Source organism: Photinus pyralis, unplaced genomic scaffold, assembly GCF_008802855.1.
Source record: "Photinus pyralis isolate 1611_PpyrPB1 unplaced genomic scaffold, Ppyr1.3 Ppyr1.4_LG4, whole genome shotgun sequence".
NCBI lineage: Eukaryota > Metazoa > Arthropoda > Insecta > Coleoptera > Lampyridae > Photinus > Photinus pyralis.
This window is the reverse complement of record NW_022170511.1, coordinates 6,958,169-6,976,014: the sequence shown is the minus strand read 5'-3', so window position 1 is coordinate 6,976,014 and position 17,846 is coordinate 6,958,169. Positions and strand designations below refer to the sequence as shown.

The 17,846-nt window shown below is 35.6% G+C and overlaps 3 protein-coding genes across 3 annotated transcripts in view; 2 read left to right on the top strand and 1 right to left on the bottom strand.

Annotated features, from left to right (window-relative positions):
- The window catches only part of LOC116169802 (G1/S-specific cyclin-D2-like), a 34,078-nt gene extending 28,569 nt beyond the window's left edge, over positions 1 to 5,509 (top strand). Inside the window, exon 4 of the mRNA XM_031485978.1 lies at positions 4,580 to 5,509. Within this exon, the coding sequence (XP_031341838.1) occupies positions 4,580 to 4,887 (308 nt within the window). The 3' untranslated portion in view covers positions 4,888 to 5,509. The remainder of the gene's footprint in view (positions 1 to 4,579) is intronic.
- Positions 5,510 to 6,572: 1,063 nt separating this feature from the next.
- On the top strand, positions 6,573 to 7,481 carry LOC116169461 (dynactin subunit 5). The gene is made up of 4 exons (XM_031485559.1): positions 6,573 to 6,710; positions 6,757 to 6,944; positions 6,996 to 7,107; positions 7,162 to 7,481. The coding sequence occupies exons 1-4, from the start codon at positions 6,663 to 6,665 to the stop codon at positions 7,360 to 7,362; spliced, it is 549 nt and encodes a 182-aa protein (XP_031341419.1). The 5' UTR covers positions 6,573 to 6,662; the 3' UTR covers positions 7,363 to 7,481.
- Positions 7,482 to 8,007: 526 nt separating this feature from the next.
- Positions 8,008 to 8,853, bottom strand: LOC116169462 (60S ribosomal protein L31). The gene is made up of 3 exons (XM_031485560.1): positions 8,751 to 8,853; positions 8,329 to 8,557; positions 8,008 to 8,193 (listed from the first exon to the last, which is right to left on the bottom strand). The coding sequence occupies exons 2-3, from the start codon at positions 8,550 to 8,552 to the stop codon at positions 8,043 to 8,045; spliced, it is 375 nt and encodes a 124-aa protein (XP_031341420.1). The 5' UTR covers positions 8,553 to 8,557; positions 8,751 to 8,853; the 3' UTR covers positions 8,008 to 8,042.
- Positions 8,854 to 17,846: the final 8,993 nt, after the last annotated feature.

The following is a 17,846-nucleotide window of genomic DNA, read 5'->3' as shown; positions in this document are numbered from 1 at the left end:
TGATCTAGTAGCCCAATCTTGGAACTGTTTGAAATTGTGGATTCTACAGGCCACATTCTATAAGAAAATGTTTTTTCCCGGTCGTTCTCAGACAATTTTTTTTTTGGCCTCAAAAAAAGGCAGTGTATATATAACCTTCCTTTTTTACCAAAAATCGACTACACCAAAATTTCTCGGGAAAACACGTTTTCTTATTAATTTTGGTGCGTAGAATCCAAAACAATTCGTACTTTTTCGATCAGACTTCTCAATCAAAAGTTATAGACTAGAAACCAATTTCGAAAAACAATTCAAAGGGCTGTAACTTTTGAACTAGTAGCCCAATCTTGGAACTGTTTGAAATTATGGATTCTACAGGCCGCATTCTATAAGAACATTTTTTTTCGGGTCGATCTGAGACAATTTTTTTTTCGGGGCTCAAAAAAAGGCAGTGTATAACCTTCCTTTTTTACCAAAAATCGACTACACCAAAATTTCTCAGGAAAACACCTTTTCTTATTAATTTGGGTGCGTAGAATCCAAATCAATTCGTACTTTTTCGATCAGACTTCTCAATCAAAAGTTATAGACTAGAAACCAATTTCGACAAAAAATTCAAAGGGCTGTAACTTTTGATCTAGTAGTCCAATCTTGGAACTGTTTGAAATTGTGGATTCTACAGGCCGCATTCTATAAGAAAATGTTTTTTCCCGGTCGATCTCAGACAATGTTTTTTCGGGTCTTAAAAAAAGGCAGTGTATAACCTTCCTTTTTTACCAAAAATCGACTACACCAACATTTCTCGGGAAAACACTTTTTCTTATTAATTTTGGTGCGTAGAATCCAAAACGATTCGTACTTTTTCGATTAGACTTCTCAATCAAAAGTTATCGACTAGAAACCAATTTCGACAAAAAATTCAAAGGGCTGTAACGTCGGGAGTACCTATCGGAAAATCCGTCTTAAATCTTTCACAAACTCTTCAAATAAGATATCAGGTTACTGGTAAAACGTCATTTAATTAATAACAATAAACACCTACCAAGCTTGACATATTGTAGCGAATATTCTAGAAATCCCGATAGACATCGAAGCGCCAATCGGCGACCAGAAACGAGAGCGTATGTTTTAGAACGTTCGAGAGCGGTCGTGAAAGACCGGCGCTTGCAATATTAAGGAATTGAATCGCGTGTTATTAGTCAGTTCTAACAACGATGCGAAGTGAGGTATTAAGCTCTCGTTCGTGTTATGTTATAAATTTTAAGTGATAAATATAATTACTGTTGTAACTTAATCCATTTCAAGACTGTTATCTATGTATTGTTAATTAATTGTAAATAAATAAATCACGTAGTTAAATTTACGTTACAATACATACATAGAAAATTATTGAAAATTTCATTTTCTTCCGCCCTCACGCGGATCTTTTGGTACTACTTACTGTCACGACTATCATTAACGATCGTGATTACAAACAGGCAATTAATTAGTGATTTTGGAATTTTGTTGCTGTGCAATAATTGTCAAAACTTGATTGAAAATTGATTAATAGGAATCGTTAATAAATTAGGCCTCATGATGTTTTATAAATGGTTTTGCAAAGCCAATAAAATGTTGTACACCGCGCTGCTGAAAGCGACGAATTACCGGTACGCTCTGAATATTTAACACTGAACGAGTGCGCGTTCGATCTTCATAGTAGGACTATTATTATTAACATTTAATCTTAATTGGGGAGAAAAGCGAATCAATGACCAAAGAATCTGACATCATTTATTCGAATTTCTGTCTATTTCTGCGTTTGGACTATTTTGTAATTTTAAATTTTTCTATTTACATAAACGCCGAAATGTACAAGCAAGTGAAAAAAAAACTATTCGGCTCGAAGGACCAAGTTGCTTATGCAAAACTTGCACAGCTACCTATGTGATCAAATTGCATTTTAAGTGCATTCAAGTATCTCTTTGTATTTCCGATCGAACGTGAACACGCTGTGTTTCGCTTCGCACAATTTGTTTATCAAGCGATTACCAAGTAATAAAGACACAATGGAGACACAACATCGCGTCTGCAGGATTTTTGAGGTATAGCTCGAATCGATACGTATATGGATCTTGGGTGGTGGCAATAGAGAGGAAAAACTGTCAGGCTTTATATAAAACTATGATAAAGCTATGTGGGAGTAGGGCTCGTTTACGAAATACAGGGAATAGTTTGAAGGGGGTTTGGTTTTTTGTTTTGGAAGAATTCGCGGCAGTGCTTTAAAGAGGCTTGAGAAGAAGGGGAGGGGGAGACCGATAAGACGCCTTCTTATTTCTTTTACTTGTAACGTTCGACCCCATTATGGTGTTGGAGTTGAGAATACTACGTCCTACAAATAAAACATGGAGAAACGGCTGAAGCAGGACTTCTTAAAATGCAATTGTTAATCTGTTTTTTAGTGCTAATCCTCATTTGTGAAAACCACTAAACGCAATGCTTCGATGGTAATAACTTCTCATATGACGACCCGGCCCGGGTTCGATTCCCGGCCGATGCAGATTTTTTTCAATTTTATATTTATTTAACATTTCTACGTTTCGTCTGACGCTTGCTGTAGGATATCATAGAAAGAAAATTTTCATTTTGCCTAAAATACCTGCCCTAAAATGCCACCCAGCTCTCTTACAATAAAAACTATTTAAACAAGTATTCTGGCATTCTGAAAAAGAAACAAACGTTACGCAGGTGCGCATTTTACAACTATCGAGCTTTGTGAGTGAAACATTTCTGAGCTTTTTCCAATGTCTTACCACTCTACTACCTCCTTCTCCATCAAAATGACCCACACAACATAAAATACGTCATGTATCTGCTCTACTTCCACTTTTCCATACCCCCACCACCGCCACTCAAATCATTACCCCTTGTGGTTAGTCAAATGAAACTTCATGGCTTTGCCGTTGTATAACTTCCACACTGTATACGTTAATAAACCCACAAGGATCCGTCCACAAACAATTGGCCCACCCTATATACTTAAATTGATTTAAAACATTTGATTTTCTGATTTGACCTCTGTAATTTGAGTAATTCTTAAGATCGGATGCTTAATGAGGTTCAAAATGATCAATTTTCAAATTTTTGAACACAGAATCATTTACTTAATTTTGGATTTGGAGTATAGTAACACGTTACATTATGAAGTATGTGGCCACGAAAACAATCTGTTTAGATATGGTATGGTGCAAGCGCATACAATTTAATTTGGTTTAAGGTAGGTTCATACAACCGCAAGCTCTGGAAGGTGGAAAAAGGGTAACCAATTCAAGGTTGTCTTGCACTACCAAGCGGTGAGATAATAGTTTTCGCTCAAAGCTTGATTGTTGAAACACGCAATTTTAACTTCTTATATAATAGTTTAGCCAAAGGGCAATTTAGTTAAAGGTCCGATTCTACTTCCGTCCAAAACACTTCGCAAGTTCAAGTCTAAGGTGAAGGGCATTTTTTTTTGCAGTTAAATGTCTGTTAATTACAATTCAGAAAAAGATATAATTTGCGAATATAAAATAAGAATGCATAATTTTTAAATAATTAGCTTAGTCCGGCGTAGATTGAGCACGAGATCGGGTTCAGTGTACTATTAGGTCATTTCGAAATTGTTATAAACATCTGGATATTGAAAAACTCGGTTGTATACGGGAGCAGGTGAAACGAAAAATTTATAGTCATAGGAAACGGCATGTGGTCAACTCTTCTTCTATTGAACTTTCGTCTGCGTAATTTGAAGGTTAAGGTTACGCCAGTTGAAAGCGAAACTAATCCAGTCTTAGATCAGAATTTGCTCGCGTATATAAATTATGCACCTACTTCCACCGGATTACTCATTATAACGTGAATTTAATTAAATAACGCTTGGCTGCCCCGTGAGAGCTTTAATAGTAAAATTACTGTTTTGATCACGTGGATGGACGGCGTGGTCCATGCAGCAGCAGATGCACAGCGAGGTGATTTAAACACCGTAATCGTAGGAAGTTATGCTATGATCAAAAAATGAGCAAGGTGCAAGGTAGCATCAGACTTGGGTAACTTCTTTACCTGACCGACTGTCTGCCACCTGCCACGCGTAATTACGATTCAAATAATTACCCTATGACATGAACTTTCCATTAAATTGGTTCACTTGTAATTTGTATTGTAATAAGTCAATATGTATGAAAAGTATTTCAATTCAAAACCGATTGCATAGCGAAACTTAAAAAACGTGCAGGTGTCAGATGCAAAGTGCTTTAATTAATATTGACAGCGTAATCATTACGTCTTTACTTAATTGCTCATTTAAAGCTCACGTGGAATTCATCAAAATTTAAAAAAAAAAGCTAAAGACAGCTGTATCCGGAAATTCTAAAAATTTATTTATGTAAAACAAAACTTTCTCTTCATTTAAATCGGAAAAGGGCCAAGTTGTCCGGTAAACGTACTATAATCTACATTAAAAAACCTTTACTTTTGTCTTTCATCAACAGCAACTTTTTTTGTTATTTGAAATCATCGGCCCTTTTTTAAAAACATCCCATGACTACTTATAATGCGCGATTACAATTTTCTTTATCTGTTTCAGAACCTGCCCTCATACAGGTGGCGCCCTCCTTAATCGCCTCCGCATGCATTTGCGCCGCCATGCGAGGGCTACGCATGTCCTCGACCACCACCGCCACCGTCGATATATGTAACCTCCTCAACGTCGATCCCGAAAGTTTAGAAAATCTGCGAGTATTCATAGACCAAGCGGTCGAAAAGGGCATACCGCCATCGTCGCAAAAGGCCAACACTTATCCCAACTCAAACTCGTGTTCGAACGCCGCATTCGAAAGTCCGAAATATGGCCAGCCGGAAACCCCGCCGGACGTCGAAAACATTTATTTTTAAACACTGTTACGTTAAGATTTGTTATCTTTCCAAAAAGTTTTGTTGAGACCCCCCTGCGAGTTGGAATAAAAATTGGCATGTTTGTAAAACGCCACCAGTTGGTCTGAACGAATGTTCATGTTATTGATATGTAGTTTCAATTTTATAGAAAGTCTAGTTCCGTTTGTATTTGTTAATAATAAAATTAGTATAATTCAAAACCAAAAAACTAGATAGTAGTGTTGTACTCATGCCATGCGGATTTCTTTTCTTGGCGTTAACTAGTAAAATACAAGTTATGATCTCATTGTTTACCAGTATAGATAAAAGATTAAGGTGCTTTAATAAAGTGCCTATAGTTAGTGTTAAGGTTAAATTATTAACATATATTCTACACTACGATCTCATTGATCTTATGAAAGCATTTTCTCTAATTTTTCATATTTAAATATATGTAACTATTTTCTCACGTCCTTCTTGTAGCCAGTATTAGCAGTATGTATATATTTAAAAATGGGAAAGAAATGCTTTTATTAGAAACTACATTTAATCCATAATATATAATCCTTAGGTTACTCTCATTCTGTGATTGATACACTAAACAGGTTAAAAGTTTAATAATGAATAAATTACAGGTTTCGAATTGCACTAATTTAAAATACTTAAAATATAATTTTGGTTTTTTGAGTTTCATTTTGTTATCTAGTCTTAATGTATATTTGATTTGTACATAGTTTTTATATTTAGTGACTTAACAGTACATTTAAAATATTTACATGTTTGTATGTTTTTGTTTAGCACTCTTAATAAGTATTTTAAATGTAACATAACTTACACCAAAGTTCAATACTTAACTGTAGTTGTAGTTTTTGATATTTATTTTGTATGTATTCCACATATCAATATACTTTTTAGTATAACTAAGTAGTTTTATTTTTTGCAATAAAAAGTAAAAGCATTGAGTTAAGTAAATTTCAGTTTGCAGGTATCCAGTCAAGGCGCATTGGTTTGCCAAAATAGTAATAACTGCAAACAACCCATCTTTTATTTATTAATTTTGTTTTTTTGGAAGTGTTTACCCCGAATTGTGAACCGTTTCGTGCTATTAGATAAAAATTTCCACTTCTATCGCATACATCAAATCATAATTCATCTTTTTGTGCTAATTATGATTATTATTAATTATTGAAATAAAATTTTATGCGCTAATAGCAAAAATAGTTAAATTGACTAATGACTGATATCGACTGTCGCCTTACCTTTTTTATTCACAAATCAAGAAATTGTGATCTACAAGCCTTTTAATACACCTTGATCATTTGCAAAACGAAAATAGGAGATTTATCAATTTGTAAAAATTACAGTTACCGGAAGCGGAGTAATGCTTTTCCTTTTGTTTTTCTATTAGGATTACCCCATTGAGCCACTACACAACCTGGCATTTTGGAATTTTTACTAACGATTAATTTATTTAATTGGCTATCAACAAATTAACGCTAAAGCTCGTACATACAACTGATCAGTTGCAAACTGTCACGCGTGACATGTGTACTGGATCGTGCGTAAACATTTGAATTTTGGCGCCACACGTTCGCAGGTGACGTAATGCGCAGTAGAAAACGCGTTTGAGAAAAATTATGAGCATACCGTATGTATGTGTATGGTGCATAAACACAGAGCAGCTGTCATTTAGCCACGGCCATAGCCAATAGTGAATTATTTTGAAAACGAAGTGAGGTTAAGATTAAACGTCAAAAATGAATTAATTCTAGGAATTTTAATTAAATCAAAATAAGATGGAACTACAAGATATAACTTATAATAAAAGTGAATATGTTGAAACTGTAAGTGCATTTCAACTACACTCATTTAGATATAATAAAATCATAGGCTTCTGGAAATAAAGTGAGTCGTCAAACTGTACTATGTGGTTCTCAAAATATCGTATTGCAAGGCAAAGTAATAATTCAATCCGATGCTATTATCAGAGGTGATCTGGCTAATGTTCGAACGGGAAGGTATTGCATTATTAGTAAAGAAGCGGTTATCAGACCGCCCTACAAAAAATTTAGTAAAGGGTATTTGTGTATTGAACTGCAGCTTTCAGTTAGTAATTCGGTACGTTTTAGGGTTGCTTTCTTTCCCATGGCGGTAGGTGATCATGTCTTTGTTGGTGAGAGATCAATTGTGAATGCAGCTACTGTGGGTTCGTACGTCTACATAGGTAAAAATGTAGTAATTGTAAGTAATCTTTAATTCTGACTTCCTGCTTTGGCAATTTATGTCTTATTCGAGGGCCGTCGATGTGTTTTAAAGGATTGTTGTGTAATAGAAGACAACACTATTATTGCACCTGAAACGGTTGTTCCTCCATTTACCAGATATGGAGGATCACCTGGTATGGAAATCGGAAGTGTACCCGAATGCCAACAAGATTTAATGATTGAATTTACCCGAAGTTACTATCAACACTTTGTACCATCAAAGTTAATTTAGTTTTAGAATTTATACATTCTGTTATTTATTATATTTTATATGGACAAATTTTTGTATTTCTCTGGCCAGATTAAAGCTAAGAACTTATGATTATACACAACTTTTTACCAGTATTGTTATTCTGCATTTTTATATTTCTGAATTAGAGTTCACCATAAATCCTCTTTACGACTTTACGTTCCCCAAAACTTTTCCTAATTTCTATTTCCTCTTACAACTTCTTTCAATTACATATCTCAAAATCCCTTAAAATACTCAATAGCTTTCAAATTCTCTTCATATTTGCCTCGAGCTTAGCTCAACTTTTTCCTGACCATCTCTTAAATTCTTGAAGTTGTTGTTGGGTTCTCGTAATTTTCCCAGTACTTTCGCCTCTACGTTAAAGGATGTATGCAGGTATTGTAAAATGCTCATATAAGTTTCTAAAAAGGTCCGACTTTATATTTAAAAGGGTAAAATCGTTTGCATTGACTTTTTTGGAAAAACAAACACCCTCCCTGCTTATATATGAGAGGAAACATTTAGGTAGATACCTTCCACATCCAGTTCTGTTTGAAATTATAATATAAATCGGTAAAAAAAGGTCGCTAAGATAGGCACTCTTAATGTAGCACCTTTGGCTGGAATAGAATCGCAAATAAAACGTTAGTATTACATGTGTTTATTTATTTAAAAATAGTTTATTCCTGATTGGAGTCAACATTTTCTGTTTGCAAACCTTTGAAACTTGCTACTGGAACGTATGTAACAAGAGTAAATAGCTTGTGTGCGGAATCTTCATCATCATTTCTTCTCCGGGATAAACGAACTCGAACACGGAAAGGTACATTCCTACAAAAATAGATCACATATATTACAAGAGAAAAATGTAAGATAAACTTTAAACAATTGCAGACAATCAAGAAATTTTAATTAGGTACTCGCAAGTTAACAACAAACAAAATTTTGCTTGCATTTGTAACATACCTGATGCCTCTCGACCACAACTGCTTATTAAGTCGTGTATCGATCCTCACATCTGGTGTACCCATTTGCTTTTCAGCGAACTTTCGTACTTCCTTGATCGCACGGGGTGCTCGCTTCTTGTAACCGATACCGAACAATCTTTTATGCAAGTGAATAGTGTACTCACGAGTTACAACTTCGTTGATAGCGGACTTGCCCTTCTTTTCTCCTTTTGTCTTGGCCATTTTGCCTACAATGTAAAAACAGACGTGACATAACCACAAAAAGAAAAATTTCTCGTATCTCGTATCATTGAACAGAAAATAATAATTTGAAGTGATACATGAATCGAAAACTAAATGTTACATACGCAATTTGTGTATTTATCTTTAAAAATTTATAAGATGATTCAAGATTTTAAGAAAATGTATACAATTTCATACCTGCAAAGGAATTTAATGTCACTAAAAGAAAGTAACTAATTTTAGTTTTGTTATTTTGGTGTGATTGGATTATGGAGGGATTCAAACAAATGTTTTGTCTCTGGTCGCGTTCATATCCAGATTAGTCGAACTGGAGGATGGCAACCCATCGTACAACTTGAAGAAAATTAATAGCACTTTCTGAATCATCGTAAATAATTGAAGCAAAGAGTAACCATTCTTTGATTGAAGTACACTTTTCGTGTTTAGTGATTTAAAAGTATGTACATTGTAACCCAGTAATCCTGGAAAATGGGTAGGCAGTATGGAGTCTATTACCAAAGTAATGCAGTCTGCACCAAGGTTTAATTGAAAAATAAACACAAACGGTAACAAATTGGCTATTAATCAAATCATGTAGTACACCAAAAACAAAAATCAAAAAGATTGTGAGTGTGTTTAACCATAAATATAAGGAATCTGAAAATGATTGCCAAAAATTACAAATACATCAGATAATTACGAAAAAGGGAAGAAAGCTATTTTCGTTATTATACCGACGTATACCTACTTCAACAAAAAATCTTCTTTAGCCTGCAAGGGTAATTTTACCTCTGAATTGCATATTAAAAACTGTTCGCATGCAACTTTAGTCGTCCATGCATGTGACCTGCACCCAGGGCCCGATTAATGCCCTGAGCGTCCCTAAGCAATGAGAATTTTTGGGGCCCTTTTTTTTTCTTATGTTGCATCGACTAATTATAATTGATAAAAAACATACAATTAGAAGATTGGTAAAAGGATACATACATACAGGGTTGTGATGTATAATAACACATAAATTCAATAAACAAGAAACGGAGGCGCGTTCGTAAATATGTGCGGACCTGTCGATTTTGCTTTTGCATTGTGCATATTTTGTACCTATACAGGGTGTCCCAAAAAAGCATGCAGAAAAAATAGAAATACTCGTATATTATTGCCGGACCGTGATTGCAACGTGACCGGGCCGATAATGTGAATAGGTCTTAAAGCTGAGTGCTGAGCGCCCCAGGTTTGATGGTCTCAACATCCTCGCCTTTTTGATTACTAGAGAATTTTACGCAAACTAGTTCTGCGCAACATTCAACCACATTATAAATGGTTCCATAGTCGGTACAAGCCATTTGCCATTTCAAGTATGACGAATAGACTCTTTCTGTTACACCGAAACAGTATTTTTGATTCGCTAACCTTGTTGACGGTCGCTAATTATCTGTCATGCCCCTTTTACAACTACAGTCGACAATAGATCAAGGTAGATACCGTGTAATCGTATAGAATTGAGGTTCATTATTTTTTTCTTCTAAATTAATGTTTTTATATTAATAAATATTCTTCTAAAACTTTAACATGCATACTTACTATGGGCATTACACATACGCACTTTTCGTGTTAAATTAATGGACGTCGATGCTATGCTTTTGACGTGATATTTTTTTGTACGTGCTGCAGTTTACCATTTTACGACGTGTTTTGCCTAAATTGACCCGTAGATGCGTTAGTACTGGATCTGATTTATCGTTTTCCATTTGTTTTAATGATGTGTCTTGTGCTTTGTTTTTTTTTATTTAAACGCATTTGACTTGATTATCTGATTTGATTTATCGCGTTTTCCCCTTGCATTTATGATGTCTCTTGTGTTTGTTTCTTTGAATTTGTTTAACTGTAACTGATTCGATTATCTGATTTTTTTCACACATTTTCTCTTGCGTTTTGTTGATATAGTTGATTTATTTCATTCATTTGTGTGGGGTTTTTGTCTCAAAGGTTTCCCTGGTATCGCCTTGTTGTAGGCGTAATATATTTATTTATTCTTTTCTTTTGTTACGCACAAAATTCTGCGTTTTATTGAATTCCTTTCCCAATTATGTCTCACGTCTTAAACTCCCAACACAACCAATATCACAACTTAGAACCTATTGTGCCACCCGGCCCTAGCCGGCTGCGATCGAGATTCGGCTTGAAAGCTAGATGGCTTTGCTCGTAGTTTTTTCCCAGGGTTATAGATCGACCCGGAAAATGTTTCTTATAGAACGTGGCCTGTAGAATCCGTAATTTCAAACAGTTCCAAGATTGGGCTACTAGTTCAAAAGTTACAGCCCTTTGAATTTTCTTTCGAAATTGGTTTCTAGTGTATAACTTTTGATTGAGAAGTCTGATCGAAAAAGTACGAATTGTTTTGGATTCTACGCACCAAAATTAATAAGAAAAAGTGTTTTCCCGAGAAATTTTGGTGCAGTCGATTTTTGGAAAAAAGGAAGATTATACACTGCCTTTTTTTTGCCCCGGAAAAAAAAATTGTCTCAGATCGACCCAGAAAAAAATGTTTCTTATAGAACGTGGCCTGTAGAATCCATAATTTCAAACAGTTCCAAGTATGGCTACTAGTTCAAAAGTTACAGCCCTTTGAATTTTCTTACGAAATTGGTTTCTAGTCTATAATTTTTGATTGAGAAGTCTGATCGAAAAAGTACGAATTGTTTTGGATTCTACGCACCAAAATTAATAAGAAAAAGTGTTTTCCCGAGAAATTTTGGTGCAGTCGATTTTTTGCCCCGAAAAAAATATTTTCTCAGATCCACCCGGAAAAATACCCGTCCCAGGATCACGATTGCAATTCCGCCTTGGGGGACACCTAAATTTCATTAATTACAAAGCTTTAAAAAACAAATTACTCAAATTTCGAGAAAAATCGGTAGCGTGTATAATACGGAGCTTCAACAAAATCTTTAACCTTGTTTTGCAATGGAAAATAAGTAAAGAGGCGCAGAATAATAAGTACCGAGTCAAAAAAACGTTGAAACTGTGCTGGAATGAGAAATGGTGTATGGAAGAAAAGTTTAGAGGCATTTCAAAAACTACAAGCACTTGATAGACATCTTCATTAGTTTCTTTTGTGATCCGTGAAAAAGAATTTAAAAAAATTTCTACTCTATTTGGACAAAGCGCACAATGGAAATTTGTATCAGGATCAGGAATAATCTATGGAGTATACAGTTTTATAATGCACATACTTAAAAAGCAAGCTAGTCGTGGTCTTTAGCTTTTCATTGATAAATATGGAAAGCAATCATTTCGCAAGGCGTTAAAACCTGCCCTTTTTGTCTTTGTGCCATACTCTGTAGGTAGTATTGCAGTTGGAAGTTATCTTTCTAATCATTTTTTCTTTTTATATGATCGAATGCGAATATTCTAACCAAGAATCTGTATGCTATGGGCATTGAATTTATAGATAGTTATAAATTCAATGCTATGGGTACTCTACTCTTTACTATTTGGCCACTTTTGTTCAAACTTGTACGATGTGTTGCATATAAGTATGGCGTTCTATTGTCCATAAGGTTTCTAACCAATACAGGGGGGGTGTTGCATTCCAGTTGAAAAGCGTGGTAACGCATCAATAACGTGGTAGATTTAGTAGTCAAGAGATGTCGCTGAAGACGTTGAATTTAGCGCGTTAAAAATTTTATTCGCATAGGTGGCGCTATGTGGAATGGACAAATTTAAATTCAAATTCTGGACATGTGAATCTTACAATCTTTCGAATAAAAAATAACCGAAATATGTACCTGTTAACAAAACCAAATATTTGCACGGCCGGGTGCTGAAAGAATATCTCATAGAATAATTTGGGGGTTTTCTAAATTCTAATTGCTACGATTTTTTGAGTGATTTAATTCCCATTATGAAAACCAGTGCCGAAAGGCGTATTTTAACTGGTATAAAAGCTATGCGATAATTCACATTTAGACACCAAGTGGAATCCTCCTAAGTATTTGAATGGTGCACTTTGATGTAGGTAGGCGCTTGAAGAGAATTTAGAATTTTCGGTTAGTAGCGTTGTGTAATCGGTAGAATAGAAATGTAGGTTGGCACATATTAAGTACAGTAAGTTTTAAGGTCAAGATGTTAGGGGGGAATCTTCGGTGTCTGTTAAACATGATACATTGATGATGCTAAGCGAACTCCCTCCATTTGCCGGCTTGCATACGCATTGCGTGTCCTCTAAAAGCCCTCTAAAGTTAGGTCATTGAATTTGGACTCTCTTGTCCTTCAATAGTCGCGACCGCGCTGCATTCGGCAGAGCAATGTCCTCAATAACCCTACATCGCCGCCATCATCGCTGAGCTGTTTACAACACTCACTAAAGTCCCAAGCAATCCATTCCTGTTGCATCCAAAGCCAAACCCGCCGTCCCACCGCACGTTATACGCGCAAATGCGTGACAAAAAGAAGAATTTAGCGCTATAATTAATTTGTTTACTTCGACTCTATCGAAAATTATCTGCCCATTATGGAAATGATAGAAATTAGGCAAATTTCGAATCGTAAACATTCGTCTAATCTAAATTACTTATATTTTTCGGTACCTATTTTTACGCGCCTCTGTTCATTTATTAATGAAACGCGCCGAGTTATAAATCCATTCTAAACTCATGCGGGCGAACAACAATGCCAAAAGGGAGAAAAATTTAACCCACGCTCATTATAATATTACATTCCTTAAGTTTATTGATAATTGCACTACAATGTTTGAGCGCTTCTGCACCCAGAGAATTTTTTCTAAATTTATTACATTAATGCCAAATATGCTTATTACAGTGAGGGAGAAAAATGTCGGTGAATAATTATGCACCCTTATTTATAAGGTTTTACCCTAAATAGGGCGTTGTACCAGACTTTATTACATTAAAATTGGCTAAACATTCTTTTTTATGCACCTACTAAAATTAAACAAGCCCTCATGCAGCAGGGGAAAGTAGTGTTACCTAAATGTTGGCGGTATGTTGTAGTGTTTACTGATATATCACAACAAATATATCCAAGATTCTCAAATATGGCTAATGTGTGAAAGGGATAAATTATTTATTGTAGATGAACAATAATAACATTAACCCACCAAGGATTTTTTTACAAACAAGAGACCTGAGCTTTCAATAATGGGTATATTAGGTACCTACTTACATATTACTGTACAATGTCCCTAATAGTTTTCCATATTAAGACAAAGGGATTCTACAGGTCAAAATCTATAAAAAAGTATTTTCCTGGTGGATCTAAAATTTGTCGATTTTGACGTCCGAAATCAACCGGAAGAAGATTCTCTTTCGAGAAGGGAGTGGTAGAAGGGATACAAAACGCACTTCTCTGTTTAACTGAGCAACGGTCATTTTTTTTTTGGAAAGTACGTCCCATTACGACTAAGACTAATTAGCCTAGCTCAATTCTAAGTGAAGATGTGGTAGGTACAATAGACTTTTGGTTGATATACAAAAAAATGAAGAAATTCGTGATTCAATGTTTAGAAAACTTATCAAATCATAATCAAAATCGGATGCCATCCGGACAGGTCAAACAACGGATTGTTCGTTTGTACAAAGGAAAATAAGTTATGGCATAAATACTCTTATAAATAAGAAACCTAAGATTGCGCATGCACGCACCTGATTTTTAAAGTATGCGCTATGTTTACCTTTACTAGAAGAATCTCTGGTTAAAATTAAAAAAATCTCTATAAAGAAGAAAGTTGACATTGCGTTGTTTGCGCATGCGCACGTATGATTTTTACAATATGCGATATGCTTGTCTTTACTAGAAGCATCTGTGGTTAAAATTTTAAAGAAATATCTCCATCAAGATTTTTCTTGGTTGCGGTGCTTGAAAACTGTAAAAGTAAGTTAAGGCCTCAGACGGATGGAGAAAGTGGCCGTAATAGGGCCTTCCAACATGAATGTCATACAGATATTTCAGGGGGTGGTAGCACTCGTCAAAATAAGAAAAAAATGCAAATATATGCGTGGTCTAAAGGACGCCATTTTTGTTATACAGGGTGGCAAAGTTTCAATTTTGTTCTCGTATTTTGCGTTTTCTCTCTTATGTTCTGGGATAATTGTTTTAAATTTGATAGATCAATTATTTTTTAGAATCTAGTATCAAAATAGTTGGTCGCAATATGCAGGTTGTTGCATTTTCTTTGTTACCCGGTATAACGAAAACGACGGCATATATTTGCATTTTTTCTTATTTTTACGAATATCACCCCCTGAAATATCTGCATGAAATTAATTAACACCCTGTATAGAGGTTCATTTTATTATTACTAGCGAACTTCGTACCGCCTATCAGGCAATGTCCCGCTAATTCCAATTCAGCAGATTTGAACCTTAGGTTACCTATTTGTAGGTTTATGAATTCTCACATTTTTTGAAAAGCAAAGTTGTACAAAAATGCAGAAAGAATCTCAACAGCTTGAAAGAAATTTAAAAGGTCCCTGGAACAATAACCTCTAAAAAGCAAGCCATCTAAATTCTTACCAGTGCAAACTGCAAAGTCCTACAAATTATTCAAGTGCTTCACCGAGCAATCGCATGCCTTTCACAAATTTTAGGCCCTTTCAAGGTCAGACTAAGCTTTCTGGATACTTTTAAGAGATCTATAAATACTTTCTAGAACGATTGAAAGGCTTTCCAAAGCATTACAAAACATATCATGATGTTTTAGGTGCTTTCCTGAAGGCATTTACCCAAAACAATTTTACTCATGGGAAGTTCAAGTTTCTATTTTGTCGTTTGGAAGAACAGTGCGCTTTCCTAATCTTCCCACGTTTATCAATGTCTTTATTTTAAATTGTATATGTCGCCCCGTGTCGGGCTACGGTTTTGAATTACACGCTGGAAATTGACCGTATTATGTTACTTCTACAATTCATTATATTAAATAAAGCTTGATAAAAAATAAGCTGACATCGCAGAATTCGAAAGTCAGATACAGACCTGGAATCCGATTGAATCAATGAAAATTAATAAAATACCGTCACCACAACTATTGCACCAATGATTGTGAGTGCGAATGATTATTTTTTCGTGTTTAGAGAGCCAATCCGAAAGAATTCGAAAATTAACTGTAAACTGGTAAACAGTACGGTCCATAGATAGATTCATAGCGACCTAGTGGTCAAGTTAGAGAGTCATTCCAGTTGTAAAATGTACAGTACATAGAAGGCATTTACGTGAAGTGGGATATCAAAAAAGTGTCACGATCAAATTGGTTTAAAAAAGCGGACGAGTAATCCGTTCATTATTAAGTTTAAACGGGCGTATACGTTTCGAAATCGCAGGTTAGTTGACGAATGGTAGTTGACCAGAATTAAAGTTACGCCAAGCGATATTTGGGCATTCAACTTCAGGGAAGAAAACTCGTAAATGTGTAGTATCCAGTCAATAAAAAGACATCGTTCGCTATTATAAACAAGTGTGTTCGCACACACATTCATTGGGAAACATTACGTAGTATTTGTGCAGCGTAACAGAGCAGAGGCGAAGTAGTAGTTAGTTTATACGACGCATGGAATTACAACAAAGAAAACTGTCCGTAAAATCAAATAAAAATAAAGTTCTTTATTAGTACCGCTAACATGAAAGGCTTTAGCGTGGGCATACGCTGCACCTATGAAAGCCCAAATCAAAGATATCTAGTGCTCCTCGAAAGGTTACTAAACTCTAAAGTTTTCCGGCCCTTCCGAATGTCCAGATCTCCTTCGTTGGCACAGAAGGAAGGTACCTTCTCCAACTTACGCAATCTACCTTTGCACAGGGCGTAGAAAGTACTTATGGCAAGAAACTAATGAATCTCTTGAAAGCACTTCTGAGACTTTCACGAGGCCTTTGCAAAGTGCAAGGCCTAAAGCACTTGAATAAATAATTTACATCTGTGCTTGTCTTCCCGAGCCTTTTTCTAGCGTGTTTCCTGCGTGAGGGAGTAAGCTACGAAAAGTAAAAACGTTTGTAATACGCGGAACGCCGCGCCGTAAGGTACGACGCTGGAAAGACTATCACGGATTCTAGGTCCTCAACAGAGTTGCGCCCAATCGCGCATAATGCTTTTTAGAGGTGCCCCCGCAGAAGGTCTTAAGTTGTTCTATACTACTCCGGTATTTATCTTACGAAATAGGAAAACTGCAGAAAAACCTAATTCCGAGTAGCCGGTAGAACGCTCCAAACTGGTCTAAGGAAATTCCTATCTCTGTCACAAATGAAAAATTCTTACCTCACCCCAGATTCGAACACTCGACCTCCGGCTATGTAGGCCAACGCTCTACCATTGAGCTACATAGACATGAACAATTTCCTTGGGCGTAATATGATAATGCGTTTATTCATTCAGTTCAGCCATTGATTATAGGTATAGAACGTTCAGCCCTGTTATCTGTACAAATAACAGCTAAGGCGCAAATTGGTGCCAAATTCCAGGAAGTTTGTGTATAGCAAAGATTCGCTTTGTTCTGAAATCAAAAAAGGCACAAAGCGCGTGTACAAATTATAGTTTGTAATTTTCGGCCAATACTGTCTTAAGTAAAAAGGAAACATTGTTATACGCGACAAACGAGACGCGCATGCAATATATTAAACATTGAATCAACATTATTAATAATGGCACGTTTTGAATACAAAATTACGGGAATTTCACTATTAACTAAACTAAAATACTAAAAATAACGCAACGGATAACAAAACAACACGTCAAAGCATTGTTTGGCCATCCCAACCAGTTGCATAAAATGAACCACAGATATCCTGCGGCTAGGACAAGTTAGAGTTAGACAAGATGGTCAACAAACTCGTAGCCGCAATATATCAGTTAAACCATGTACATCCTCTATTCATAACCCTTCCCAACAAACTGATCCTTCCGGTAGACGGACCACAAAACATGTTAAACTTTTGCCGATCTCTATACCTCGTTTCGTAGTCGCAATTGGTAATGATAATAAAATTCTAAAGACGCTCTTAAATTGCCCGCACTTGAATACCAATTGAGAATCTCATACACGATTTGTATTAATAATTTTATTGTACAGTTTCGTCAAATTTCAAGTGACCATAATTTACGTCTAACGAGATGCATTCAATTTTGCGCCTAAAAAATTGGGAGCAATTGCACGCTTTTTTGGTCCGCAATAATCGTCCAATTACTTTGAAAACTAAAATCTACCCCCTACAGATAAGTTTGTTTTTCGGCGACCTTAATATAAATCAGAGATTTTCCCCCTATGGCGAAGTGCTCGACAAAAGATCA

What these genes read in the sequence shown, in the direction of transcription:
- LOC116169461 (XM_031485559.1), top strand. Translation starts at nt 6,663, where the DNA reads ATGGAACTACAAGATATAACTTATAATAAAAGTGAATATGTTGAAACT. An exon ending in AAAGTGAATATGTTGAAACT is followed by an intron (nt 6,711 to 6,756) that starts GTAAGTGCATTT and finishes ATAAAATCATAG; the next exon opens with GCTTCTGGAAATAAAGTGAG. An exon ending in TAGGTAAAAATGTAGTAATT is followed by an intron (nt 7,108 to 7,161) that starts GTAAGTAATCTT and finishes GTCTTATTCGAG; the next exon opens with GGCCGTCGATGTGTTTTAAA.
- LOC116169462 (XM_031485560.1), bottom strand. Translation starts at nt 8,552, where the DNA reads ATGGCCAAGACAAAAGGAGAAAAGAAGGGCAAGTCCGCTATCAACGAA. An exon ending in TTGTGGTCGAGAGGCATCAG is followed by an intron (nt 8,194 to 8,328) that starts GTATGTTACAAA and finishes CTATTTTTGTAG; the next exon opens with GAATGTACCTTTCCGTGTTC.